General features: G+C 36.7%; 2 protein-coding genes across 4 annotated transcripts in view; both read left to right on the top strand.

Annotated features, from left to right (window-relative positions):
• Window positions 1-27,644, top strand: part of LOC139114567 (uncharacterized) — an 89,577-nt gene extending 61,933 nt beyond the window's left edge. For 2 of the 3 annotated variants that reach the window (XM_070676376.1, XM_070676374.1), the window contains exons 2-10: window positions 12,679-12,800; window positions 13,873-13,939; window positions 14,951-15,067; window positions 16,681-16,802; window positions 17,854-17,920; window positions 18,951-19,067; window positions 19,585-19,773; window positions 23,346-23,456; window positions 26,997-27,644. In XM_070676376.1, the coding sequence (XP_070532477.1) occupies window positions 12,748-12,800; window positions 13,873-13,939; window positions 14,951-15,067; window positions 16,681-16,802; window positions 17,854-17,920; window positions 18,951-19,067; window positions 19,585-19,773; window positions 23,346-23,456; window positions 26,997-27,179 (1,026 nt within the window). In that variant the 5' untranslated portion in view covers window positions 12,679-12,747 and the 3' untranslated portion in view covers window positions 27,180-27,644. The remainder of the gene's footprint in view (window positions 1-12,678; window positions 12,801-13,872; window positions 13,940-14,950; window positions 15,068-16,680; window positions 16,803-17,853; window positions 17,921-18,950; window positions 19,068-19,584; window positions 19,774-23,345; window positions 23,457-26,996) is intronic. The other variant, XM_070676375.1, reaches the window with a different exon arrangement.
• On the top strand, window positions 6,754-11,703 carry LOC139114541 (uncharacterized). Its single transcript, XM_070676327.1, has 3 exons — window positions 6,754-7,519; window positions 8,240-8,346; window positions 9,025-11,703. Exons 1-3 carry the CDS (start codon window positions 6,937-6,939, stop codon window positions 9,259-9,261), a joined length of 927 nt encoding a protein of 308 aa, XP_070532428.1. The 5' UTR covers window positions 6,754-6,936; the 3' UTR covers window positions 9,262-11,703.
• Window positions 27,645-27,943: the final 299 nt, after the last annotated feature.

Here is a 27,943-nt window from a genome sequence, read left to right as displayed (position 1 = left end):
TTTTTATTTTTCTTGGCCTTATACATGGGAGTCTATGGAGAGCTGCCTTACACATGGGAGTCTATGGAGGTGTAAACTAAAAAGTCCTCTAACACGGCCAAATTTGATCACATTGTGAAACAAATTGACGTACATATGTATGAGGTAGGGTACTATCCTTGTACCAAGTTTGAACAAAATCGCTCCAGGCGTTTCTTAGATATCTGTGTGAATGGACGGACGCACGGACATGACCAAACCTATAAGTTCCCCGGACGGTGTCCTTGGGGATTTAAACTCACATGACAGGAAAATAAAGATTACAACAAATAGTTGGCATTCGTGTGGTTGTGCATTAAGTAAATGGCATCATGCTTGTTTCTGGTATGATCATGGTGTGTACCGGTATGTGCGGGGAAATACTGTTTTTACTTTTCTGTTGGTCGCCAATTTTGAGTACGTCACCAGTTTATTATTCAGCCTGTTTAAACGTGTAGGCATGGTCCAAATCAGCAAGCAGTGATAACTCTGATCTTTCCACATCATTTCCAAGAACTCTGTTATCTGGAGAGATTAAAATTGAAAAATTTATTACTGGTAAGCAAATCAATCCAGTCATCATTATCAGAAGATAAAATGTATGCAAATTAAGAAAGAAACACAAATATAATCTCTTTTTGGTATTTATATACACACCAAATATGAGCTAAAAACCAACTCAAAGCAGGTCTGTTCATTATAAGCACATATGTAAAATTATGACTACGGTAATGTAAGTATTGAAATGGAGACATAACAAAATACATAAATGAGTACACTATAGGTGTAACCGTAAAGACTCAAATTGTGTGCTGAACACACATGAGGCTGAGATTGGGGATTTGGCTCAGCGGTTTTATCTATGGCTTCTGCGCTAGGTGACTGGTGCTATACGTTGTGAGTTCAAATCCGACTGAAACCACAATATATTACAAAAGTGTATGGACACAAATTCCATGAGCACAATCATATTGTATTCAGTTTCGATTGTCAGCTTGAATTTACAGCTAGACATCAGTTAAGACTGATGACACAGTCCTTGACGTAAAAGAACTTTGTCATTCAAAGTCACTGAAATGTACGTTGTACCAATGATGTGAAATGACCTAAGTTACAATGAAAACGATGTTAAGGCATGTAGAGTACGAACTCAACACATGGAAACTAGACAATATGGCTGCCTCCAAGTGCTAAATTTGCTTTCCTGTGCGTGCATGATACAGCCTTGGGGCTTAGTGGGCCAAGGTCGGGTGTTTGAGTCAGAGTATATTTCTATTCTTTCAGTATCATCATAAATTCCTGACAAACTGTGTTTAAAACCCTTTCCCCAAAATACCACGGTCAGGTAAAAAAAATCTAAGTTGGCAAAGAGCAGTCGGGGGGGGGGGTCACTTCTACCGGGTATTACTTGCCAATATGTATATGCGCCGCCCAATGGGGTTGGTATTTCAGCAACTTGGTCCAAAATGGGGGGGGGGGGGTTGGTTCAATTCCACTGTAAACCATGGTCTAAAATGGGGTTGAAGTTTGAGTGCCACACAAGAACAAATTTCAACAGTCTGTTCCCATCTCGCTAGTAGGGTTCTGAGCTGCACTCAATAGGCATGGATATCTTTTCTGTGGCAGGGGAACCATTACAGAGACCCCCTGGCTTAAAGTAAATATGGACTTTGTTTTAAAACATTGTCACTGATTTGTCAGAACTCTACATATGGCAGATTTTTGCCCAATAGAAAATACCCAAACAAAGTGGCTCTACTGCTCCTAGTATTATTCAGGTCGACCATGGCCATATGAAGTAGTATTGCTTTACAGACAAACAGCGAGGTTTGTTGTGAATTGTAATTTTAAAAAAAACACCACTCAGACTGTAACTGCAGATAACTGATAATTTGCAGAAGCTGGACCAAAATTTGGTGAGAGTGAAAGGCATTTTCTTTCACAAAATTTGTTAGTATTTCCTCATGATTTTTCGGAATCATGGCTTGGCCAGCAACAAAATAGCTCTAAACGCAGTATAAGCTTACAGTGGTAGGCTTTGCCGGGGCAAATACTTGCTTTTTCCGTTTTAAAAATGTTGACGCTATGACTGTTGACCTGGGTCAAAGGTCATAAAGGTCTAAAATGGGGTCCTAAAACAACGAGATTTTAGGTCTAAAATGGGCCCTGGGTTTTATACCTGCGACTGCACACCTCTACCACTTCTCTGAACAAGTACTCCCCCTCCCCCCGAGAGAGGTTCAGCAGTTCTAGCTCTGCGTTATATAACGCCGGAAACACACTGCATCGTACGCAGGGCATCATTCATTGTGCGATGTTTCTGTGTAAGTTCACAGTGTAATTTGATTTTGGACGAAGACAATCAGCACTCGCACACAGGCGTTCTGTTTACTGGATAGTTTGTATAAGTGTAGTTTATGCTATGTTCCGACGTTCTGTTCCATAAAAGTCTACGGAACAGAACGTCGGAACCATGGTCGGAACGTAGCATAAAACAAACTACCCAGTAAATAGCTCTGCATGGCCATGGCAGGGCTGTGTGTTAGCTGCAAAATTGTAGCTCTACGGTGAGGCGGTCGGTGAGTTTTGGTTTTTGCGACCTCGCTCACCAGTAGAGCTACAATGCCGAAGGCCCTGTAGCATACAAAATAAGCGCGCCACACATGGCGCGGCATTTTCATGTAAAATCCCACGTATTTACTGCATTAGGTCGTACCGATTTATCACTACTGAAGACTAAACACTATACTACACTAACCTTGTCGTTTATGGGGTTTGGTATTAGCACAGACACGTCGATCGCGTTCCATAAACATTGAGCGTGTTTCCGGGAGCCGCCATTACCGGAAGTTGGTAATGGCGTCTCCAAGAAATGTTTTTTGGAGCGCGATCGACGTATTTGAACAAATACCAAACCCCATACACGACAAGGTTAGTGTAGTATAGTGTTTAATCTTCAGTAATGATAAATCGGTATAACCAAATGCAGTAAATATATGGGATTTTACAGCAAAATGCCGTGGCATGTGCAGCGTGCTTATTTTGTATGCTTCAGGGCCTTCGGCATTGTAGCTCTACTGGTGAGCGAGGTCGCAAAAACCAAAACTCACCGACCGCCTCACCGTAGAGCTACAATTTTGCAGCTAGGCTGTGTGTTAGCGGCGCGGCGTTATACGACCTCCCAACACATGTGGTGGGAGGCCGTATAACGCCGGTAACACACAGCCCTGCCATGCAGAGCTACCCAGTAAACAGAACGCCTGTATGCGAGTATGAAATATAACGTCGAGTAGCCCTGCGTACGATGCTGTGTGTTCCACTACAGCTAATCGTTCCGGGGCGATTAGCTGTAGCGGAACACACAGCATCGTACGCAGGGCTAAACGTCGAGCAACAAGATTGAAATTAATGACTGTTTGAGCTGGTACTCACTCAGTAAACTGCTAGGCCATATGGACATCCGCATATCCGTACAGTGATCGGTGGGTCGCGGTCGCTGGTCTCGACCGTGCCGTGTGCAGCGCAATCTCCCATGATGCTAATATGAGACACCCTAACCAGGTGAAAAAATTGGACGCGCAGTTTGGGCTGGCTTCGCATTGTAAAATGCATCGGAATTTTGAAAAAGTAATAAAAGTGAGCGCATATATCAAAAAGGACCAAAATAACAGATTAGTATTGGCAATGTTACAAAGTTTAACAACTTTATGCAAATATAGGAATGGAAAAATCCCTGGACTGCGTAAAATTTCAGTTCAATTACAACTACGGGGACCACTTTGAAGTCAGGGACCACTTAGAGGTCTTCACAGACGTCAAACCAGCGATATTACCGGCAAATATTTTATCCTTTTCCTGGTTCCAGACGTCATTTCAAATTTAATTTCGTCAGAAACCAAGTATATTGTGCTCCAAGTACTTATACACATATCCCTCAATTTCCTAGAAAAAAATTAATCGGTAGATTTCTAAATTAACAGTTTTATTGACGACGTCCAGAGCGTACCGAGTACGTTTGAATATCCCACCATTATGACCACTCTCGTAGGTTCTCGCGCTTTTATACGGGAGTTGGGGCTTTAAATAGTTCGTGTACTTTGTTTATTGTTTGTTCTGTCGTCACTGTCTTGTTGTGTGTAATACTGAATGTTTCGTAATTGCCTTTCGCATTCGTGTACGTAATCTTTTGTGTTGACAATGACGATACCCCTACCCTTGTCGAAGGATTTTTATGGTAATTGTCTATTGTTTGCAAGCTGGTTTATCGCGATTCTTTGGGCACGCGAAATGATTTGTTTCCTTGTTTGAAAGGGTATCTCTAGAAGTGCGAGTTTAGCAGCTTCAGATAGCTTTCAAGCTTTTGTTTTTTGTGTTGTTCGTGGAGTCCAATTTGACTTTCTTCGAATGGATGTTTATATATATATATTTTTTTCGGTAGTTCTCTTTTTGGAGAATTTGGTGGCCCTGAAAAGGGCCGTTTGCTATGGGTTTTTGTGTAACTCTTGGTACGTTTGTTTTGGCGATGTGCCTTGTTTATGCTTCTTTTCGCTGATTCGATGTGCTTGGTGAGTAGCTGTTTTGCCTTTTTCTTCTCACCAGCGTCGCTGATTTCGTTGATTGTATCGTTGGCTGCCTGGATCGTGTTGTCGATTCGTGTGTTGTTTTCTTCCTGATGCAGTGGAAGATAGTTGTTGATTGACTCAACAAATTTAAAACCACTGTGTCTTTCTTGTTGACGCCACTTTGTTATAAGAGCTTCGTCTTTTTTATATTCTTTAATATTCATTTTACTTTGAAGTTTTATTTTCAATTTTACTTTTATATTTTTCATCTAACTTTATTTTTTTCTCTATTTCACTTGAAATGTTATTCATTTTAATTTTACTTTATTATATTTTCATTTTAATTATGCATTATTTTTTGTTTCTTAAAAAAAGTTTCAACTGAAATGTTCCTGCCTTTTAAATCAAAATAAAATCATAAAACAAACGACTTTTGTTTCCAGTCTCTAAGGTTTGATTTTTTCCTTTACAAGAAACAAAAACAAATTATTTTCTCTTATTTGCAATAGTTTTTCGAGTTTTTTTTCGATATTACTTTCTTTAGCACGAATTCTTTTGTTAAAAATCACTTTTAAAATAATATTTGACATAAAACAAAATGAACTAATAATTTAGACGCATTTTTGTTGGTGACAACTTCAGGCCATCATACAGGATGCATGAAACTTAAAGTGGCACTCCCACTTGGTAACATTTGTAAAACACATGTTTTAATTCCAACGATCGATATTTGATGTGGCGACTGCGCGCGGATCGCGAGATATCGATAAATACATGTCCTCAAAAAAGTAAAAGTTTGAATTCGGTGGCCCACCTAAATTCAGCTTCCGAACATCAAACGTTCGGCACTTGGGCCATTGTCAACTAAGCTAGGGAGTACGAGTCTACGCTGACACTGCTGTACGCCATAGTACCACTCAGCTCGCGTCGGTGATCGGTCATGCCCCGTGGGAGAAAGCCGAGTCTTACTGACTCGGCAAAAAAAAAGAAAAAGAAAGTTTGCTGTTTCCACCAGAATTCGCATAGGTGACTAGTATAGCCGCTGGGAAAACTATCGGGAGCGCCTCGACATTCTTACCCATTGATAATCTATGCATCGATGGTCTGTGACTCAACTCTGGTCGCAAACAGATTAACCCTTTCTAAAGGAAAGCTATCTACCTATTTAGAGTACATTTGACTTAAACCAAACCAACATTTCATCACAGATACACCCTGGATAATCGCGGTCGGCACATCTAAGTATAACACATCGTTGCCTTGCTAAGAGCGCACTTTACGGATAGTCGACTCGAGTCGACAATGCAATACGGTGGCAATGGACACAGGATTTCAACATTTTGAAACTGAATATGGCAAAAACTACCTTGACGTGGTAGGAGATAATGTCAGAGATATAAATCTGAACTGTATTTTTTCTTGCATATTCAAATTTGAAAAATTTTTACGAAATGGAACTTAGTTTTCGGCCGACAGGCTGTCGCAGCACTGGCAGATGACAAAATGTAGTCATCAGAGGCGGCTAATAATTTACATGTGAAAAAATGATATCTTTGTGGTTTTGGTTAGAAATATAATACAACTGATTGAGAATAATGAAAACGAAAAAACTAAGAAGAAGTTTAAAAAAACTAACCTGAGGTATAGGCATAATGCTGTATATAAAGTCTTCGCAGTGGGAGGTAAATGAATTGCGTCGTTCGGAATTATTATGGATTCCCTAGAATATCATCAATCAGCACAGCAAGAAACCTTCGGGGGATTTTGGGTCATGATCAGAAACGATCGTAAAACTTCAGGATGTTAAAAATACGCTCGGGAAATGACATGTAATTTTCGATATCTCGCGATCCGCGTGCAGTCGCCACGTCAAATATCGACCGTTGGCATTAAAAAATGTGTTGTAAAAATGTTACCTAGTGGGAGTGCCGCTTTAAGAAACAGATTTCATTACTTTGTACTTGAAGTAATTTATGTTATTATATATATATATATGTATATTAAATAACACAAATTACTTCAAGTATAAAGTAATGAAATCTGTTTCCTAAAGCGGCACTCCCACTTGGTAACTTTATATTATATTATATATATATATATATATATATATATATATATATATATATATATATATATATATATATATATATATATATATATATATATATATATATATATATGAGGCGCGTCACGCAAAAAGGTACCTAACGACATTGTCATGCAAATGACCAGCGGCACTTTAGAACGTCACACGTAACGTAGGCATGTTCGCGGCGCTGTAGAATGTTGGCGGGATTATTAATTAGGTGGAACGTCCAGTGTCGTCTGCTGCAAGCTCTTTAATTGGCAGTTCAACATGGCAGGCACTAGTGATAGCGACAGCTTTTTTGTAGTCGATACTGTATTGCAAGATACAGTAAACCAGTATTCTCAGGAAATTTTAGAAGGTTCACAAGATGACAACTATGATAGCCTGAGTGATGTAACTTCTGAGGGCGAGGTCGGGGTCGACCCGGAAGTTCAACAGTCGATCAACATCAATGACACTGATAGTGAAAACGAAGTGGACGAAGCAGAAGCAAATTCACAAGAACTTGTTGAGGATTATCTGCGTACCCTAGATGGCCAGGATCATGCTTCACAAGGTGGGGAAGTCGACGTTTCAAGCAAGGACATTGTATTAAATACCTTTGAACGAGCTTGTGGGTGTAATAACAAGTGCTATCGTCTACTGAACGTCGACCGTGTCTACGAACATCGCCTTCAAATGCTCGAGTTCGACAAAAACGAAAAAGAAATTCTGGTTCTTTCAAAACTCCAAGGTATGGAATATACTGCAGACTCCACAAGACGAGGGAAGAGGCAAAAATCGCGATTTCGGTACGACTTTGAAGGCCTTGAAGTGTGTCGAACAGCCTGGCAGTTTATTTACGTTGTGGGTAGGTAAATTCAGTCATTGCAATCAATAGGATCAATCACGGTCCCTCCACAAAAGGGACCGTGGATTAATTTATAAACTGTGTTGGATCATGGAGGTAGTAGAGATTGAGTGTCATTGCTCTCAAAGTGTAAAATCGGCTCTTCAACAAAAATTTTACTTTGTGTGACAACGACAGGCACCTTTAGCTTTAGTATTTCAGAACCGTTCAGCTTGAGGTGACATATTTTAAGGCCGAGTTCAGCAGCCATGATTTGTTCAAGTGGCTATAGCGTATAGTCTAGCCAAAGACCCCATGCCCTTGTTGACGTTGTTCACTGTCTGAGCCATCAAGGCTGAGTGATAATATTTTTTCACGTATGAAAATAATTTGTCAAGATCAGGTTTTACGAGAACAGTAAATCATTGATTTAATTGGTATATTCACATTCAGGGCACTGACATTTGAAAAACAAAACCTTTCAAATGTCTGTGATGGATTCTGATCTACACGTAGGTTTAAGGTTTAAAAAAGATAGTGTCAGTATCACAATTACAACCTAAATGCTATGTCAGATTAATACAACGAAAATTATCTAGATTATCCTAGGTTCTTGTCCAACCTGAAGGATAATGTTATATGGAAATCAAAATATCAGTGAAAACATACATTCCTAAAGTTAAGTCTCACAATTACATTTTTGTACCATTGATGTATTTTGTATCACTTCATTACCCTCAGGCAATAAGCAATTTAGAAATCTGAAGAAGCACTATGTTGAACACGGTGTTGTGCCAAGAAGACATGGAAACAAAGGAAAAAGGCCTCCAAATGCATTTTCATTTGAGGTAAATATTTTCAGAAAGCTTATTTAATGCAACATTGTGATGTTGCAGAAGGACACTTGAAGGGTGTTTGGAGCTACAGTTTCATGTTCATGTTTCATAATTCATTGAAAAGACATTTTTCATCTCCCATTATATTTTATTGTTCTACATGTATGTCATGTTTTAAAACAAGGAACTACAATTGAAAGTGCTGTAAGTGCTAATGTGTTTTGATATATACTGTTTTGGTGTATTAAGATTTATCCAAGTTGCTATGACTATATTGTTTTTCAAAAGTACAAATGTGTATTTATGCATCTCACAGTTGTGGCATATTGCCAAACAAAATGCAAAACAATTGTCCTTCAATATATTACAGATCAAGATCTGCTTGATATTTCCAGATATACTATACAAACTCTTCAAATGTTCCAATTCAATAGTATTTACAATAACTAACTGAGTTAAGTTCAGCTTTAGAAATGTTTATGAACAGAAACCCCTGTATATAAATAAATTGTAATACCAGGCTGGTCATGATGTGTTTGCAGATCAATTTTCTCCATAATACCACATTTTGTTTCCGTAACAAAGAAATATAAGGCATCTGACATAAACTGAATATTGAACTAATTTTTCATGCAATCAACATACAATATGTAAACTGTAAGAGTTTGTATTTTTATTATTCACATGTAGACACTTCGCAAGGCTGTGCAATTTATTCAAAGCTTCGCTCAGTCAAACGGTATTCCTATGGCAGCTGCGCCAAGTGGCCGTGACTCACACCCACCTGTATACTTACCTGCAAGTTCAAGGAAAGAAGACATTCACATGAGCTACAAGCAAACCTGTGAAGCGAAGGTGATCAATATGTTGGACTCACACTATTCAAGAATCTTTGGAGAGAGTGTGTACCTCACATCCAAATACTGACACCAAGAACTGATATTTGCCCAAAATGTGAGCATTTCAGACAAAAGGTATCACATGCAAGAACTGAGATTGAAAAAGTAGAAGCAGTGACTGAATTCTCTAGACATTTAGAGATAGCAAAACAAAAGCGTGAATTTTACTTGAATTGCACAAAACAAGCAAAGGAAGAGCTAGATAACCAGGTTACAAATGATTGTGAAAATGGTGACCCATGCTCAGTTAATTTACACAAAGTCCATTACACTTTTGATTTTGCTCAGAGTATTTTGATCCCTCATTTATCCAATCAAATCAGTCCATTTTATTTCTTATCTCTCAGGAAAATTCATTTATTTGGTATCAACAATGAAGGTACATCAAAGCAGGTGAATTACCTCTTAGATGAGAGTCAAACAATTGGCATAGATGGTACAAAATCTCATGGACCAAATACTGTAATTTCCATGTTACACCACTATTTGAGTACATACAGTGTTGGTGAGAAAGGTGCTATTTTTCATTGTGATAATTGTCCTGGACAAAACAAAAATAAAACAATGATACACTATCTTTTGTGGAGATGTGCTGTAGGTCTACATGACAATGCCACATTAGCCTTTATGGAAGTTGGTCACACAAAGTGTATAAATGATGCTTGTTTTGGTTTATTAAAGAAATTGTATAGACGTTCTGATATTTATAGTTTAGCTGAATTGGTTAATGTTGTAAATAAATCAGCAAAGTGCAATATTGCTGATGGGTATCAATTACCAACAGATGATGCACCAAGATTTCAGTGGTATGATTGGGTAGATTTTTTCAGTCATATTTTTTTTACCACTTCGAGGTATTTCCAATTTAGTGTTTTTAAGTTTACCAAGTCAGAGCCAGGTGTTGTGTTTGTGAAAGAACAACTAAACAGTGATGAGATAAAGTATGATCTCAGAAAGAGGGGTGTGCAATTGCCTTCGAATTCACAATATTTACCAGATATGCTTATCCCACCTGGTTTGAGTGTTCAAAGGAAACGGTATTTGTACAGTAAGATCAGACCGTACATTCCAGATCATTTGAAGGATACAACCTGTCCCAGGCCATAGAGTATTTTCACATGTGTCCTGGACATCACATGAAACTTTATCTAGTTTTAGATAGCAGTGTTTATTACAATTGAAATGAATTGTTATCAGAGTATCTGAGTGTGTTTAAGATAGAACAGTATTGACAGTCATTTTGTAAATGAAAATTACTTTTCTGTTTTATTTTATTCAATTCTAGTGAACTTGAATGGTGATATCCTGGTCCAAGGTTTATTGAGACTGTGGTATAATGTATGCATAGTGAAAATGTACTACACAACGTCTTTATATGTACCATACTATGTCTTAACATGTGCCACACCTTGTATTTACTTGTATTGTCAGATGAATGAGTTTTTAATCTTCATACATTTAGAGCAGCATTGGTTGTTTGTCAGCGTACACACGTACACACCAACCATGGCAACCAACATCAGAGTCACAGGTATGATCATAAAGTAAAATGTTGAAATTGACTTGACTAATCATAAACTGTATTGTAAAATTTGAACAGTTGATGTACTCATAGTTTCAAGTATGAGTTTTGTTCATTGTGTGATATTTAATATAGGTCTCAGACCAGTTTAAATGTATAACTTGTCTCTGTCAATTTCTCATGGACACGCACACTCAAACTTTTCCTTAATTTCCTTACTTTTTCTGATGAGGCTGAAAGTTGTATTTCAGCTAAACTTTCATGTGGGCAAATGTTGTGTTTGACCAAGAAAGTACATTCAACTGAAACACATATTTCCAATATTAATATTTCCAGTTCACTACATGTGTTCAATACTTACTGTTTGTGGAATTCAGACAGCCTACTACAGTTTATCACAAACACAAACAGTGAACAGCTGTCATTGACCTTGATGTGATGGAGGAGGAGTTACACAGCGCCCTCTATAGATCGGAAATTTGTGAAGACTGTCACAGAATCAATCATTTACACAATCATGTACATTTGAGGTCATTTCATCCATTTCATACACATAAGTCTCGCACATAAAACATCAAGTGCTAAATCAGTTATAAAAGTACCTGTAAACATCAAGGGAGAACAACACACTTGACTTTCAGTTTCCATTCACACTTTCAGTGTTAATCACATCAAATTGGGAATGAAAAGGCATCCTCAAAGTAAAAACATTAGCATTATCTTCACATGACTAGGTGTAGTATATAGTTATTTTGAAATTGATTTCTCTCTTCTCATAGCTGATATGAATTAAAAAATCAAATAGCAAGTTTTTATAAAGCAAGAGTTGTAAGCAACCTCAAAAAAGTAGACCTGTGCCCCTGTAATGATAATGGAATAATCCTGATAAGAAAATAATCACTTTATACTGCATTACATTGGAATAAATGAAGGAAATAAATCTATGGCAAAGGATTTGTTATTCATAAATGATTTATTCACTCAGCTAACCACTTGGTATCTGATGTAGCTTCACCTTGAGTAAAGAAACCATTATTATTTCTTAATGATTAACTTAGGGAGCCAAATTTTAAAGTACATTTTTGCCAAGTTAGGGAGCCCTAATCTTACAAAGAAACATATCTTATGAAAGCTGAAAAAGTGCATTTTCATAATATACAAAAAACTCAAAATTGATATTTTTGACCATTAGGTACCTTTTTGCGTGACGCGTCTCATATATATATATATATATATATATATATATTTATATATTTATATATTTATATATATATATATATATGTGTGTGTGTGTGTATGTATGTGTGTGAGCGTGTCTGTGTGTCTGCTTGTCTGTCTCTGTCTCTGTCTCTGTGTCTGTCTCTTTTTGTGCCTCTGTGTGTGTCTGTGTGTGTTTGTGTGTGCTTTCATTTATAAATATTCCATGTCATGTAAAAAAAAAAAATATTTCATTAACTGTTTTTTCTATGCTACAAATTTGGAACCGTCTTAAGGTTCTCCGCGCCACATTCAACCACTCTCTTTAAAAATCGATAATAAAAATCGGGGATCGCCGTGCAAATTTTGGTACTAGGGAAACAAATAACTCAAGATTTACGGATATTTAACATTCAAAATGGCCGCCATCCCTGTGTTGACTCTGTGGAGAAAAATAAAATTTACGATTTTGGGTTCGTTGAAAAGTTTTCTTACACCAAGAGCTATAAAATGAACCCCCACAAGTGGTATATCAGAAACAAATTGTAAAAGTTTGAGTGTCCAAATTTGTGTCCCCGATGGGCGTTTTGAATATCGAGTTCCCTTCGACCCCTCTCCGTGTCTTCTTCACTCTCTGTCATAATATCCAGTAGCTCTCCATTCAGTGCAAAAGTGCAGTGATTAATTAATCTTAAAAGCTGAACTTTAACCTCCATTTTGTCACAGGTCGACAAAGTTTTTTCAGAATCGAGGAAATTTTTCGAGCTCCCTAAGGATATCAAGGCCAAATATCGGATGAGTGAAGAGGTAGTAGAAAACCATGGTTACGTTGAAAGTGGAAGAGAAACGTAAGTTAAGGGGGCGCTTTACCCATACTGAGCGTATTTTGTTCTAAATTCCTTTTTTCAAATATTAATTCGATTTAAAAAAAATTGTTAACCCAAGATTAAAATATTGGTTCGGTTAACCTTTTAGCTTGTCATGCAGTCGTAAGTTGCGTGATAAAGAAGTTTTAATTTATGCAAATGTATGCAAATCACCCGATTTCCTCTCCAAAATAAAAGTTTTCGAGAATTTAACTCCGCTCTGGGACAATTTTCTGAAATTTTCACATTATGTTTTGTTAGGCAAAAGAGTTCTTACATTTTGAAAAAGAAGCATTTTAATTTTGCTAATCTTATTTTTAATCACTTTTTGAGTGGCTGTCTTTCAACCCATGCCATTTTAGAATGAAGATAGATAATGCAAAATAAAAATCTTGTTTTTTCAAATATACTATTGTTTCAAGTGAAATATTACAGTTCAGAAAATAGTATCAAGTTTTTGACACAAATTAATTTTTATCATAAATACCAAAATTGCGGTTATTACCCCAAATATACACCCCTTCACCGTTCGAGTAAACCATTGCTACCATACTAAACTTTAGATTCTCTGCTTTTTAAAAAATATATAGTATGAGGGGTTTCTTTGTCATATTAGATGAGAAATATTCATTTGAAAAAACTGTGTTCGCAACGTGCAGCTCCACCTTAAGACGTTGAATACTTTCTGCAGTTTCCGTAACCGCAAATTTTTTCTCGCTTGTTTGTACATGAAAAGTTTGTTGTTTCGAGTCAGCTGTTTTTCAATACTTCTTTATAGGTTCACTTGTCAATTTAATCAACTATCAACAAGTTGACGTGTTTCGAAAGAAATCTCATATACGGTTAGAAAAACGTATTCTTCCAAACAGTCACAAGTATTCTTCGAATTATCCTACATTAAAATTTTACCGAATTCCTTCGTTCTTTAATCAAATATTTTCTTCAGATTATGGTCTTCTTGTTGACTCTTAACTAAGTCATTAAAAGCGTTTACTTAATAATAATCCCGACAAAAGTTGTTACAGAGATACGTGCTTCCCCTTTCGTTCCACAGACTGAATAGTCGGAGACCAGCAGACTTTAAAGAGAGTTTCAACTACAGACCTAAACTTTCGGTCAAGGTAGGAATGACATACAATGAAACTAATATTGTCTTTTCCAACGACCAATGTTTAGCACATCTTATTACGTATGTATCACAGTTTACTTACATCGCACGTACCATCGCGTACTAAGTGATAATACTGCTCATATATATAAGCAATCGTCGGACAGGCTAGCTTAACTTTGGAAGCACTCTTATAAATGGTTTCATTATGCCATTGTGTTATAATATAGAATTTCGGACGGATAATAGTTGTGTTGGTGACGACATTTTGAGACCAAGTCATTAGATTTATCAGTATTAATTATTTGCAGTTTGCCCCTTGCTCCCCTTAGAGCATGAATACACGAATTCCATTTGTAACAAAGCAAGCAATACTCTACGTTCAATTAGCATTAGAAACCCATTTGTTAGTTTTAAAGCAATAAAATAAAAAGATTACAAAGTCCTGATAGAGCGATGTTTGAGCATGCACCTGACTTTTGGGATCATGTTCCCTGAAATTACAATGGGAATCTCTAAAACAATGGAGAGAGTCAAGGCTTGCAATGCTCAGTAAAATTAGTACAGGGATAGTAGCTGTTGATGAAGACAAATTTCTAAAACCTACAGCTTCACTAGGTGCATGTCATGTTAGACTCTGCAGACCACAAAAAAGAATGTTTTCTGCCAATATGAAGGACTGGATTAATTTACTCCTAGACCTCGCGACAGTAGCAACCAACAGTCGATATTGTCTTTGCAGCTCTTTCCCACATTTGCCCACAGTTTGCAAAATCTTCCATTCGTTTAAGATGGCCAGATTAGGAAGAATAAGGAGAAAAAGAAGAGTACCTGAAATAAATGGTGAGACCAAGCCACATGTATGAGTCAGTGCTACTATAGTTCAGTCTGTCTGTCTGATAATTGCAAGATGCATGAAACTTAGGTAACAAAAATTATTACTTTGCGCTTGAGGTAATTAATATAACTATATATTTTGTAACTTGGTACATCAAACTAATAAGATATCTGTCATCTAAATCAGAAAATACCCGAAGAGGAGTTGCCGGATTTTAAGGAGGCGTTTTCGTCCCTCTATCAAAAGTGCACACAGCTTGCGAATCGTGTACTAGAAGTGCTCGCTAGAGGTCTCAAATTAGAGGTACTTAAAATTATTTATCAGACATTTAATCTTGTTAACGCGCCAGAAAACGACTACAAAATAACAATGCGATCTTGTAAAATGTATTATTATGTAAAAACTAGGAAACAAATGATCCAAGCCCTCTTTGTTGTAACGTTTGATGTTTTTTCAGTATTTTGTTCTTGTATTTTTGTACGATATTGTTCACCCTATCAAAATAATGTATATATTACGTTATATATTATATATATAATAGTCTTCTCAATTAAATTTGAGAAAGTTTCTTAAATCCTCTTTTCTCCAAAACGACTGTATTTAATAGCCGAAAAAATACCAACAGGTTTAAAATATTCTGTTTTAGAATTCGGAATAGGTTTCAATAAGGTTTGAAAGCCTAAAATCAATTTCAGAAATATGTAAAATATTTGCACCAGAAATAGAAAATATGCCTCGACGTAAAGTAATTGGTCATCAAAGGGTTGTTCATGAGTGTTCAACACGTTGTAGAGTTCATGAAGCACTCATACTCGTACACTCACTATCGCACACAAACTTTATCGAAGCAGTGAATGAATCACTGTAATAGACAAAAGACAGCCTCGCGAAAGTTCGAAAATCTTCACGGTGTAGAACTGCGCTCTCTCTCTCTCTCTCTCTCTCTCTCTCTCTCTCTCTCAATATATATATATATATGTGTGTGTGTGTGTGTATGTATGTATATGTGTGTGTCTTAAGTGGTGACTTCATTTATAAACAATCTATGTCATGTAAAAAACAATATTTATCTTCATTTACTGTTTTCCTGTGCTACAAATGTGGAACCGTGTTAAGGTTGTTCGCGCCTCATTAAACCACTCTCTTCAAAATCGATGATAAAAATTGGAGGTCGCCGTGCAAATTTTGGTGCTAGGGAAACACATAACCGTAGATTTACCTATGTTTAACATTCAAATAGTCGCAATCCCTGTGTTAATATTTATCGTCATTTACTGTTTTCCTGTGCTAAAAATTTTGAACCTTTTTAATTATATTTAAACATCAAGTTTCCTTCTACCTGCCCTTTGTGTTCTTCACTCTCTGTAACAACGTCCAGTCGCTCCCCATTTAGTGCCGAAGTTAAAGGCGGAGCCTCCCTTTATAAGTACGCCAAGGTATGGCGGCGTTCATTGTGTAAGTGGACACCAAACAGCCAATACGCGGGCATACACTCCAGAAAATGCCACTTTTAAGTTTTCCCCGGCCGTAAAAACACAGACAGACTGCCAAGCGGTCAGCGTGAAGTTGCTGCCGATCGAACTCTGTGGTTATATTCAAAGTCTAACGCGACTGGAAGACATTTTTTTAGGAAATTCGAGCGTTTGTACTGGGGAATCAATGACTGTTGGCTATTTGAACCGACCGTCAATCAAAAGCTTGCATAAACTCTGTTTACAGGATTAGCAAAATGTGACAAAAGGTTGAGATCCGTTTGTGTAATTAATGTTATAGAAATCAACATCATACTGGCCATGTATTTGACTGGGAGGAGAACTCCACTAATGCGAGAACCTGGGATTGAAAAGTGCGGCTTTAAGTGATTAATCGATCTTAAAATCTGAACTTTAACCTCAATTTTGTCATCTTCTGAACAGGTTGACAATGTTTATTCAGAATCGAGGAAATTTTTCGAGCTCCCTAAAGATATCAAAGCCAAATATAGGATGGGTGAAGAGGTATCAGAAAACCATGGTTATGTTGAAAGTGGAAGAGAAATGTACGTTAAGGGGCGCTGCACCAGACAAAGCCTTTTTTGCTCAAAACACCTGTTATGCAAGTATTCGTTCAATTTTAATAAATGTGTTAACATATTCCTTGAATTCACCTTTTCGCTTGTCAAGTCGTAAGTTGTGTGATAAAATGTGTTAATTTATGCAAATTTATGCAAATGACCATATTTTCTGGCTTTTCTTTCCTTCAAATTTAAAGATTTCCATAGAATTGAATTCCACTCTGGCTGGGTCAAATTTTCGGAAGTTTTCACATTATATGTTTTGTTAGCCAGTGAAGTTCTTACATTTTGAAAAAAGATTTGCTAATCCTATTTTTAATTATTGTTTTAGTGTCAGTCTTTCAACCCATGCGATTTTAGAATAACGTTAGATAATGCAAAGTGAAATAGTTGCTTCTAAATACATACGGTTGTTTTAAGCGAAATATCTCAGTTCAGAGAACAGTATCAAGTTTTGGCCTGAAATTGATTTTTCTCATGAATACCAAATTGAGGATTTTTACCAAAAATTATTGACCTCTCTCTTCCTTCGAGTAAACCATTGCTAACATACAAAACTTTAGATTCTCTGCTTTTTGGAAATATATACATGTAGTATGAGGGGATTTCCTTGTCATCTTAAATGAGAAATATTCCTTAGAAAAAAACTGTGATAGCAACCTGCGACTCCACCATAAGATGATGAATACTTTCTGCAGTTCCCGTAACCGCTTATTGGTACATGAAAAATGTATTGTTACGAGTAAGCTGTTTTGCAGTACTTCTCTACAGGCTCATTCGTCAAATTAATCAACTATCAACACGTTGGCGTTTTTCAAAAGAAGTCTCATATACGGTTAGGAAAACGCATTCTTCCAAACAGTAGTCTTCGAGTTATCCTATATTAAAATTTTACCAAAGTCCTTTATTTTTTATTCAAACATTTCCTCTAGATTATTGTCTTCATGTAGACTTTTAGCTCAGCCATTAAAAGTGTTTCCTTGAGAATAATCTCGACAAGTGTTACAGAGAGATGTACTTCCCTTTCGTTCCACAGACTGAATCGTCAGAGACCAGCAGACTTTAAAGAGAGTTTCAACTACAGACCTAAACTTCCGGTCAAGGTAGGAATGATATACAATGAAACTTAAATTGTCTTTTCCAACGACCTATGTTTAGCATATCTTATTACGTATGTATCACAGTTTACTTACATCGCACGTACCATCGCGTACCAAGTAATAATACTGATCATATACATAAACAATCGTCGGACAGACTTGGATAACTTTGGAAGCACCGCCTCTTATAAATGGTTTCGTCGTACTATTGTGTATACTATGAAATTTTGGACGGGTAATATTTGTGTTGGAGACGACATGTTGAGACAAAGTCCGTAGATTTATCGGTATAAATCATAGCAGTTTGTCCCTTGCTCCTCTTAGAGCATGAATACACTAATTCCATTTGTAACTGTGCAAAGCAAGCAATACTCTACGTTCAATTAGTGGCATTAGAAACGTATTTGTTAATTTTAACGCAATAAAATAAAAAGCTTACAAAGTCCTGATAGAGCGATGTTTGAGCATACACCTAACGTTTGGGATCATGTTCGCTGAAAGTCAGTCAAGACTTCCAATGCTCATTGAATTACTACAGGGATAGTAGCTGTTGATAAAGACAGATTTCTAAATCCTTTAATAGCTTCACTCTGCAAAACGTTTCAGGTTTCCATGTTGAAGACAGACTCTATAGACTACAAAAAAGAATAATTTCTGCAAATATCAGGGACTGGAATAATTTACCCCCAGATTCCGTGAGAATAGCAACCAGCAGTCGATATTTCCAGAGCCCAGAGACATTGAAATGAATTGTCTTTGTAACTATTTCCCACATCTTTTAGGTTTATTTGCCCACAGTTTGCAAAATCTTCCATTCGTTGAAGGTAGATTAGGAAGAATAAGGAGAAAAGAAGAGTAAAAAAGAAGAATATATGAGGCAGTGCTTCTATGTTTACGTCTGTCTGTCTGATGATTGCAAAATACATGAAACTTAAGTAACAAATATTATTACTTTGCGCTTCAGGTAATTTATATAACTATATATTTTGTAACTTTGTTCATCAAACTAATACGATTTCTGCCATCCAATCAGAAAATGCCTCAAGAGGAGTTGCCGGATTTTGAAAAGGCGTATTCGTCTCTCTATCAAAGATGCGCAGAGCTTGGGAATCGTGTGCTAGAAGTGCTCGCTAGAAGTCTCAACTTAGAGGTACTTAACAATTATTTATAAGACATTTAATCTTGTTGACGTGCCAAAATACGAATATGAAATAACATAGCCATATTGTCAAATATATTATTAAGTGAAAGCTAGGAAACAAAATGATCAGTTTTACCAGTATTTTGATCTCGACGCGTATATATGTACGTTTTTTTGTTCACCCTATCAACATTCCAGCCATTGTCGTTTTTAATTTTAGGAAGCTTCTTAGAACCCTTTTTCTCCGAAATGAGTGTATTCAATAGGCGAAAAAAATACCAACAGGTTTAAACTATTCTTTTTTAGAATTCGGAATTCGTATGATTTCAAGAACCTAAAGTAAGCCTCAGAACTTTTGTGGATTGCTTGCATAGGAAATAGAAAATATGCTTCCCGGTAAAATAATTGGTCGTCAATTGCAAAGTATTGTTCTTTGTCGCCAAACGTTATCATATCACATGCTGTTTTCGACTATATTGTCAAATGATATGAAATGATTGTTTTTAAATATTTTAATTGTCATTAGGATCCATATCATTTCGTTAAAGCGACAAGGGAAATTCACAGCTTTGGAAATGAGACAATGATGAGATGTGTTCATTACTTCGCAATGACGAAAGACACTGAACTCAAAGAAGATCAGATTCGATGTGGAGAACATTCGGATTTTTGCCTGATTACGCTACTTTTCCAAGATGACAAGGGTGGTCTTGAGGTAAGGCTCTTCCAAAATTACCTAATATTTACGTGTCGACGGCTGAAATTCAAAATGGCCGGTACACACAAATTTAACTCCAGGTTGAAAGGTTGAATTTCTCTGAATTTACTTGACTAGGCCCCAGTTGCTTGGCTTCTGTCGGCAGGAATTACCGGCTGGTCGGAGGGAGTCAACACAAGTGCTGGACCTCAACAGTGCTCATCTTTATACATGTAGCATCCAAGGTGTCCCCGAGGAACATTCTACCTATAGTGCTAGTCATTATGCCAATGTGCGTTAAATTCAAATCGGACAATCAGCCTTTGTTTTCTCGCCTTTTATCTCTGAAATGTATTGTGTGTGAATGGTATATTCGTCAAAATATTTTCTGCGGAAACAAGACATTCAGAACATGTGAAAATTTTGTTTAACGACAAATTCACGGCGTTCATCGACCACCAAGAAAGACGTTAGAATATGGTATGTGAGGGTGTCAAATATTAATGACAGATTAGAACTTTCTTTTCCCGCAAAGACTACAATTGTAGATGCTGATGACTCATCTCTTCAGAAGTGGGTCAAATATAGATGCAAGCCAGAATTTTCTGCCGATTTTTGCTCAATTTACACAACGAATCTGCCGTTGGTTTTTTAGATTTGAACACAGCCATTTAAGGAGGCAACGTAGATACTGCCGTGGGTATTTTAAACAAAATACTTGACCAAGCTGCCAGTGACATGAGGTACACAGCTGGTATTACTAAGAATTTGAGAAATTTGAATAATACTGAGCCATGGTGGGATAATGAGTGTAATAAGTCTCGTAATGAAAAATTTCACCTTTTGAAAGCATTTCGAAAATGGGGCAATGAAACCACACAACGTAAATATATTGAAGCTATAAACTATCATGAGAAACTTTGCAAGTCAAAACTTCAAACATATCGACGGGATCAACAGTCTTTGCTTTATCAAACCTCAACGATCCTTCAAAATTTTGGTCGGCGATCAAGAGGTTAAGAGGTAGTGGGACTAGATCTGTAAATAATAAAGTAAAAGCTTCAGATTGGTACAACTATTTTCGCAATTTCTTAAATGTAAATATACCTACGGGTGACTTTGCGTTTGATATTCAGGTACAGAGCAATTTGATGAAACATGACAGGTATTGCGATTTGTGTGATAGAAATGAACCAGTTTTGTTAAATTCGCCCATTACGCAAACAGAAATTGAAAACACAATAAAGAAATTGAAAAATAACAAGTCACCAGGACCAGATGGTTTTGTGAACGAGATATTCAAATGTGGTGCCAATATTTATCGAATTACCTGGTAAACTTGTTTAGCGCTATTTTAGTCTCTGGTAATTTTCCGAACTCTTAGTGTAGAGGTATTATCTATCCTCTACACAAAAAGGGATCAGTGTATGAAGTAAACAATTACAGAGGAATATCCCTGCTGTCAGTGATTAGTAAAATATTCACAAAAATTTTAAATGACCGCCTTGTCAAGTGGGTAAATAATTTAAATATTATAACTGAAGCACAAGCTGGTTTTCGGAAAGGATATTGTACCATAGATCATGTATTTTCTTTACAATCGATAGCACAAAAGTATGTTTCAAATCGAAAGGGGAGAATGCATTGTATTTTTGTTGATTTTTCTAAGGCTTTTGATTCTATTAGGCACGATTATTTATGGTATAGACTTATTTCATTTGTTTACATGGCAAAGTTTTGAGTGTTTTACGTTCTATGTACTCTAAGTTAGAATCATGTGTTTTGTGTAGTAACGGCCTAACGGATTATTTTGGATGCAGTATTGGTACAAGACAAGGCTGCATGCTGGAGCCCTTTGTTGTTTAGTTTATTTATAAATGAGTTGTACACATATATGAGTCAAAATGAAAGGGATGGTATATGTGTCAGTGAAGATTTGCCATGCTTAGGTTTACTTATGTACGCTGATGATGTTGTCGATAATGCAGATTTGCCGATTTCTTTACAACGCAAAATTAATCAATTAGAGCGTTTTTGCAAGCAGTGGTGCATGAAAGTAAATTTAAATAAGACAACAATTTTGGTTTTTCGAAACAGCGGCATTTTAAAGAAATATGAAAAGTGGTTTTACATGGGTAAAGATGTACAAAGTGTAAGGCATTATAATTACCTTGGTTTGTTAATTTCATCTAGACTAAGTTGGACTCCAGCAAAACACGATCTGGCTAGCAAAGGTAGAAAAGCCTTAACACAAATTCAAATAGCTATTAAGAAAACTGGGGGTATGTCTTTACAAAATGCATTTAAATTATTTGACAGCTGTTTAGTTCCTTTTATATGCTATGGTGCTGAGATATGGGGTTTTGAGTACTCTCCTGTTATTGAAGCAATACATTTTAAGTTCTGTAGATTTTTACTTGGTCTTGGGAGTGGTGTGAATAATGAAGCCACTTTGGGTGAATGTGGGATATCCCCATTAAGTTGTATATACATGAAAAAATGCATAGCTTACTGGCTTAAACTTATAGAAATGAGCGATTCTCGTTATCCGAAATCCTGTTACAAAATGTCGAAAAAACTTAGATGAAGCAGGTAAAGTTAATTGGGTTATAAAAATAAAAGGTCTACTCATGAGATATGGTTTAGATGTGGTATGGCTCGAACAGCAAGTGGGTAATCCCGGTTTGTTTTTATCTGTCTTTTCTCAAAGAATAAAATATTGTTATAGGCAAGAGTGGCATGCTGTAGATAGTGAATCTCCGCGACTTAGATTTTATTCTTTGTTCAAGTCGCAACTTGAACCAGAGTGTTACCTACAGCATGTCCAAGTACTGAAATTTAAATCATTGTCAAAATTCCGCTGTTCAAACCATTGCCTTGCTATTGAAACAGGAAGACATGCACACACAGATCAAAGACTTAGAAATTGTTATTTTTGTGAAAAACGAAATGTTACAGTACAGGAGAATGAAATTCATTTCTTAATGTTTTGTCCGATGTATAGTGAACTTCGAGAAAAGTTTCTCCCTGCCTATGTAAATGTCAATCCGACTATTGAAAAACTCATCTCTCTATTTTCATCAACGAACTCTGTTACTTTATTCAAATTAGCTGTGTACATTCATAAAGCAATGTTGAGAAGGAATGAAGCCCTAAAAGCTGAGCAATAGCTGTTCCTGACCTGTAAATTAGACTTGAAGTAATGTTATTTTCTTTATCACGTGTCCGTGTATATTTTCCTTGATTTTGTAAGTTTATGGAAAAGATGGGCGGTGGCCCTTGCTATTTTGAGAACAAAATAAACATATATGACAGATTAGAACTAGTAACACAAGTCGTTCTTTTGAGGAAATAATGAAGGGTGTCCCTATGTGAAAGGTCATGAAGGTCGATGACCTTAGAAGCCATGCTCATTAATCACTTAATCCTTTAATCTGAAAAAAACAACTATTTACACGTTACTTACGTCAATCGTCCTAATCATAGACAGCAGAGAATGAAAGCCTCCCTCTACTGTCCATGGTCTAATAAACATGGCATCACCAGTACAGGCCAAACGCGTATCTTATTTCTGCCGTATCTACATGTAGGTTCAGACCCAGGATGGTGAGTTCATTCCAGTCGTACCAATAGAAGGAACAGTCGTCGTAAACATAGGTGACTTTATGCAGAGGTGGACAGCTGATAAGCTGGTTTCAAACGTGAGTATGAAAATTTACGCTCGAACAAAAGGCGAAAACAAAATTATGAGCTGCATTTTGACCACCCTGGCGACCTTTATTGGGTTCATTTATTCATTCACACCATAATTCAGTAATAGCTGACAAGAGAGTTTTGAAGTCGTCTGGAATCCTGAGAAATATTTAATGCATCGTAACCCTATATTAAAAATTAAATACAGAGAAACAAAAAATGTCCCTGTAATGTGCATCATTAAAAATAAGCTTTCGAGAAAAAGTGACAACTAAACGAGCTGACTTCATCCGGGTCATCAGACATCACTATAAGTATTTAGTACCGTCACAAATTTAGCAAGTATTGCCGAAATATCGTTTTCAAATTAATTTGAATGTTGCAAAATCATCAATTTAATAACCTAACTGAACTAGAGTTGCATTTTTAGTCTCCACGGACACCGGGGGACTTCAAAGTTTGGTCATGTCCGTGCGTGCGTGCCTGCGTCTGTGCGTCCGTCCATCCGCCCGTTCACGCAGATATCTCACTAATGCCTGGAGCGATTTCGTTCAAACTTGGTACAAGGGTTACTCCCTTATGTCATACATATGCACTTCGATTTGTTTTGTGATCCGATCCGACATGGCCGCATAATGGCCATTTAGTTTCCTGTATTTGATGTCGGTGCGTCCGGCCACGCAAATTTCTAAGCAATGCTGTAAGCAATTTCAATGAAATTTGGTACGTCAATTACTCTCTATGTCATACACACGCACGTCGATTTGTTTTACGATCTCGTCCCATATGGCCGCGTGACAGCCCTTTTGTTTCCTGTATTTTATGTCGGTGCGTCCGTTCGCGAAAATTTCTGAGCGATTGCGGGAGCGATTTCATTCAAATTTAGTGCATGGAATACTCTCTATGTCACACATATGCACGTCGATTTGTTTTGTGATCGGATCCAAAATGGCCGTGTGACAGCCGTTTTGTTTGCTGTATTTGATGTCCATGAAAAGTAAGGACTCAAGGATCCATCCACAGGGGCTCCAGGATCCCATCATACAGATATCGCAGACATGCCTTAGCAAATTCACCCAATGATTTATGTCCGTATTGTGTCAATTAATTGCTAAATTTGAATAATTGATGAATTTTTGTAATTTTGGTGATATGTCTTGAAATTCAGCAACAGATTTAATGATACATGGTACAAATCTTCAACACACAGTCCTACCATAGTGTACAAAGACATTTAGCAGTATCATGTTAATTTATTGCTTATTTGCATATTTCATGAATTTTCCTAATTAGTGGGTTATGTCCAGAAATACTGCATTAAATTTTATAAAAACGTGGTTTAAATGTTGATCTGTTTGTATTTTAGTACTGTGTGAAGACAGTACGAAGTATCATGTCAATAAATTGCTACTTTACATATTTGATAACTTTCATATTTAGTGTGATATAGCTAAAAATGCGACATCAATTTTGATGAAACCTGGTGCAGATTTTGATCTTCCGGTATATAATGGCGTGCAAACATATGTAATAGCATCATGTTAATAAAATGCTTGTTTGCATATTTAATGAATTTTCGTAATTAGGCTGATCTGTCAAAAAATAGTCCAACAAATTCTAGGAAACTTGGTAGAGATGATCAGCTCAAATTGCATTGTCAGTGAACTAAGATGCATATCCTGTAAATAAATTTTAATTTGCATATGAACTTTCCTAATTTGAGTGATTTGTCCAGATATACTTCATCAAATTTGATGAAACTTGGTGTAGATGTTTATCTATCAGTATTGTAATGCCGTGTGTAAACATTAAGAAGTAACCTGTCAATTGCTAATTTGCATATTGATGAACTTTCATAATTAATGTGATATGTCTAGAAATGCTGCATCGAAATTTGATGAAACGTGATACAGATGTTGGGCTTCCAGTAGTGTAATGACATGCAATGATATGGGGCAGTATCATGTCAATTAACTGCTGATTCACACATTTAATGAATTTTCGTGATTGGGTTATGTCAAGAAATGGTTCATCAAATTTCATAAAACTTGGTACAAATGTTGAGCTTTGCTTTAACTGTGAACAAAGGCGTTTATCAGTATCATGTTAACAAATTTTAATTTGCTTATTTAATAAACTTTGCTAATTGGTGTGATATGTCAAGAAATACTTCATTAAATTTGATAAAACTTGGTACAGATGTTGATATCACACTGCTGTAATACTTCAGTGTTACTTAATTCAGTGATCCTTAGCGGTATCATTCAAATTTATTGCTAATTTGCATATATAAAGAATTATTGCTTTTTGGGGTGAATGTCCAGAAGCATTGCATCAAATTTTATGAAAATTGGTACAGAAGATAATCTGTCAGTGTAATAATGGGATGAAAAGATTTTAGCAACATCCTGTCGATTAATTACTACTGGACTTATTTAATGACCTTTTGTAATTAGGGTGGGGCCCACATTTTTTTTACGTTTTCACCAGCATTAAACTCATTCTCGTCCATAAAGCCATATCTTATCGCAGTATACAGCCCAAATTAATGAACAGCACTGTATCCTTGCTCTCGGAGGACTTGTAATCAAAGTACCAATAAACCAGTGGGGACTGTGTCATCAACGATGACTTGTCAACAAAAGTTCACACTTAGCCGCTACTGTGTCATTAAGGAGTCTTGCAATACACTTTGCAATTGATGGAGTCCAGACTCTCATGTTCAATGCCTGGCAGATACAGTCAACAGCCTAGGAAAAATAACCTCTGTAAAGATACCCTGTCACAAACATGTGGTACAGGTCTATGTGACCAAAGACGGATTAAAATCGTAGTAATGTAGTGACTCACGTCTGTACACAGTGATGTCGGAGCATTGATTAGTTTATACAGAGACTTACACACAGGTATAAGACAGGGTCTGAATCTTTTACGCATATCAGTGTCAGTATCACACGACTGTGCACAAATCTGTTCACAAAGATATGTGACGGTCCCTGAATTGTTGATTTTAAACTCGTCATTCTTAACTTTGAACCATAAATACGAAATCCTGCGAATTAATAATAATAATTATAAGTAATAGACTCTTCTAGAATTAATAGAAGGGAAAATTAATCGTGGTCCTTCGATTCAAAACTGGACACAGCTTTCAGTCATCAGACCCATGTTTCAAAATTGCATAAATGAAAACGTTTATACATTTCACATTCGTGTACAATCTTGCAGTGATAGATCCGATACCGGCCGATACAGCTCACAAAAGGTTATCAAAAATTACACATCCTGTTATGGGGATAATTAATCATACTCAGCGGCAGGAGCAGCAGGGCTCAGTTTTGTTGTCGATCAAAGTCTTAATATAACCAGGGGAAGATTTGTGAGTTGAGTGATATCCAACACATAGGACCGATCGATGATATTTTGATAAACGAGAAGGAGAGCATACACGAGCAACATATACACCTGATTACTGGCACTTGATCGACATTCATGATAAAGTCGATTTTGGACGTCAATTTTACTTGCAATCATTTATTCCGCCCTAGGTTCACCGTGTCGTCATGCCAACAACCGATGGAGCCAAGCATTCGAGCCGATTTTCTATCGCCTTCTTCTACAACGCAGACAAAGATCACGTTGCGACCTGCATCGATGGCAGTGACAAATATCAACCAATAACAATGGTTGAATTCATGAAACAGAAGCTTGAGGAAACTTATAAGTACTGAGTGCCATTTGCAGATTTTAGGCAACTGATGAGAAGCTGCTAAAATTTCATCTCCAAAATAATGCTGCCCTTACATTTGAACACAGCCTGACCAAACTGCGGGATGGGGCGGGAAGTGAAGTACTTCTGTTTATTGAAATCATGTATTTAAGATTTGAAAATGTGGCTAATTGACATACAATGGCTTGTACTTAGTTCTAATGTTACAATTCGGAGGATTTACATAAAAACTACCATGAAAGTTAGAAATATAAAGCTGTATATTATTAAGTGCGTTGTGAATGATTCTCAATGGGTTGTTTAGCAGGACTGTTATGCATTTCAAACTGTACATGTGTATAGGGATGATGATAGGATTAGGTCAATGTATTTGAACACAGAACAACTAACAAATGATTCTCAATGCTAAGAAAGTTTAAAACTTGTAATTGCTTTTTCATTGATTAAAGCTACTTGTACGGTTTAATATTGCTCTCTTTATATTGTTTTACACACAAATTTCACAAACTTTCCCGCACATCTCATCAGATTCAATAGTGTAAACAGCTACGGACTGTAGATGGTGATGACTTTCTCTAGACCCTAACATTTCCCTCCAAAATGCCAGTTCGGGATAGACAATTCGCTATGGGGGCACTTTAAATATTGATTAGGAACATTATTTTTTCTAAGGGCTCCACTAACAAATATTTTTATCCAATCCTGGCAACTTTTTTTGCTTTCTCCCAGAAGAATCTTTTTCTCGCGCTCGCATATGCGCCATCA

This window comes from Ptychodera flava, chromosome 16, assembly GCF_041260155.1.
Source record: "Ptychodera flava strain L36383 chromosome 16, AS_Pfla_20210202, whole genome shotgun sequence".
NCBI lineage: Eukaryota > Metazoa > Hemichordata > Enteropneusta > Ptychoderidae > Ptychodera > Ptychodera flava.
Note: the sequence above shows the minus strand (reverse complement) of the source record. Positions and strands in the feature narration are given on the sequence as shown.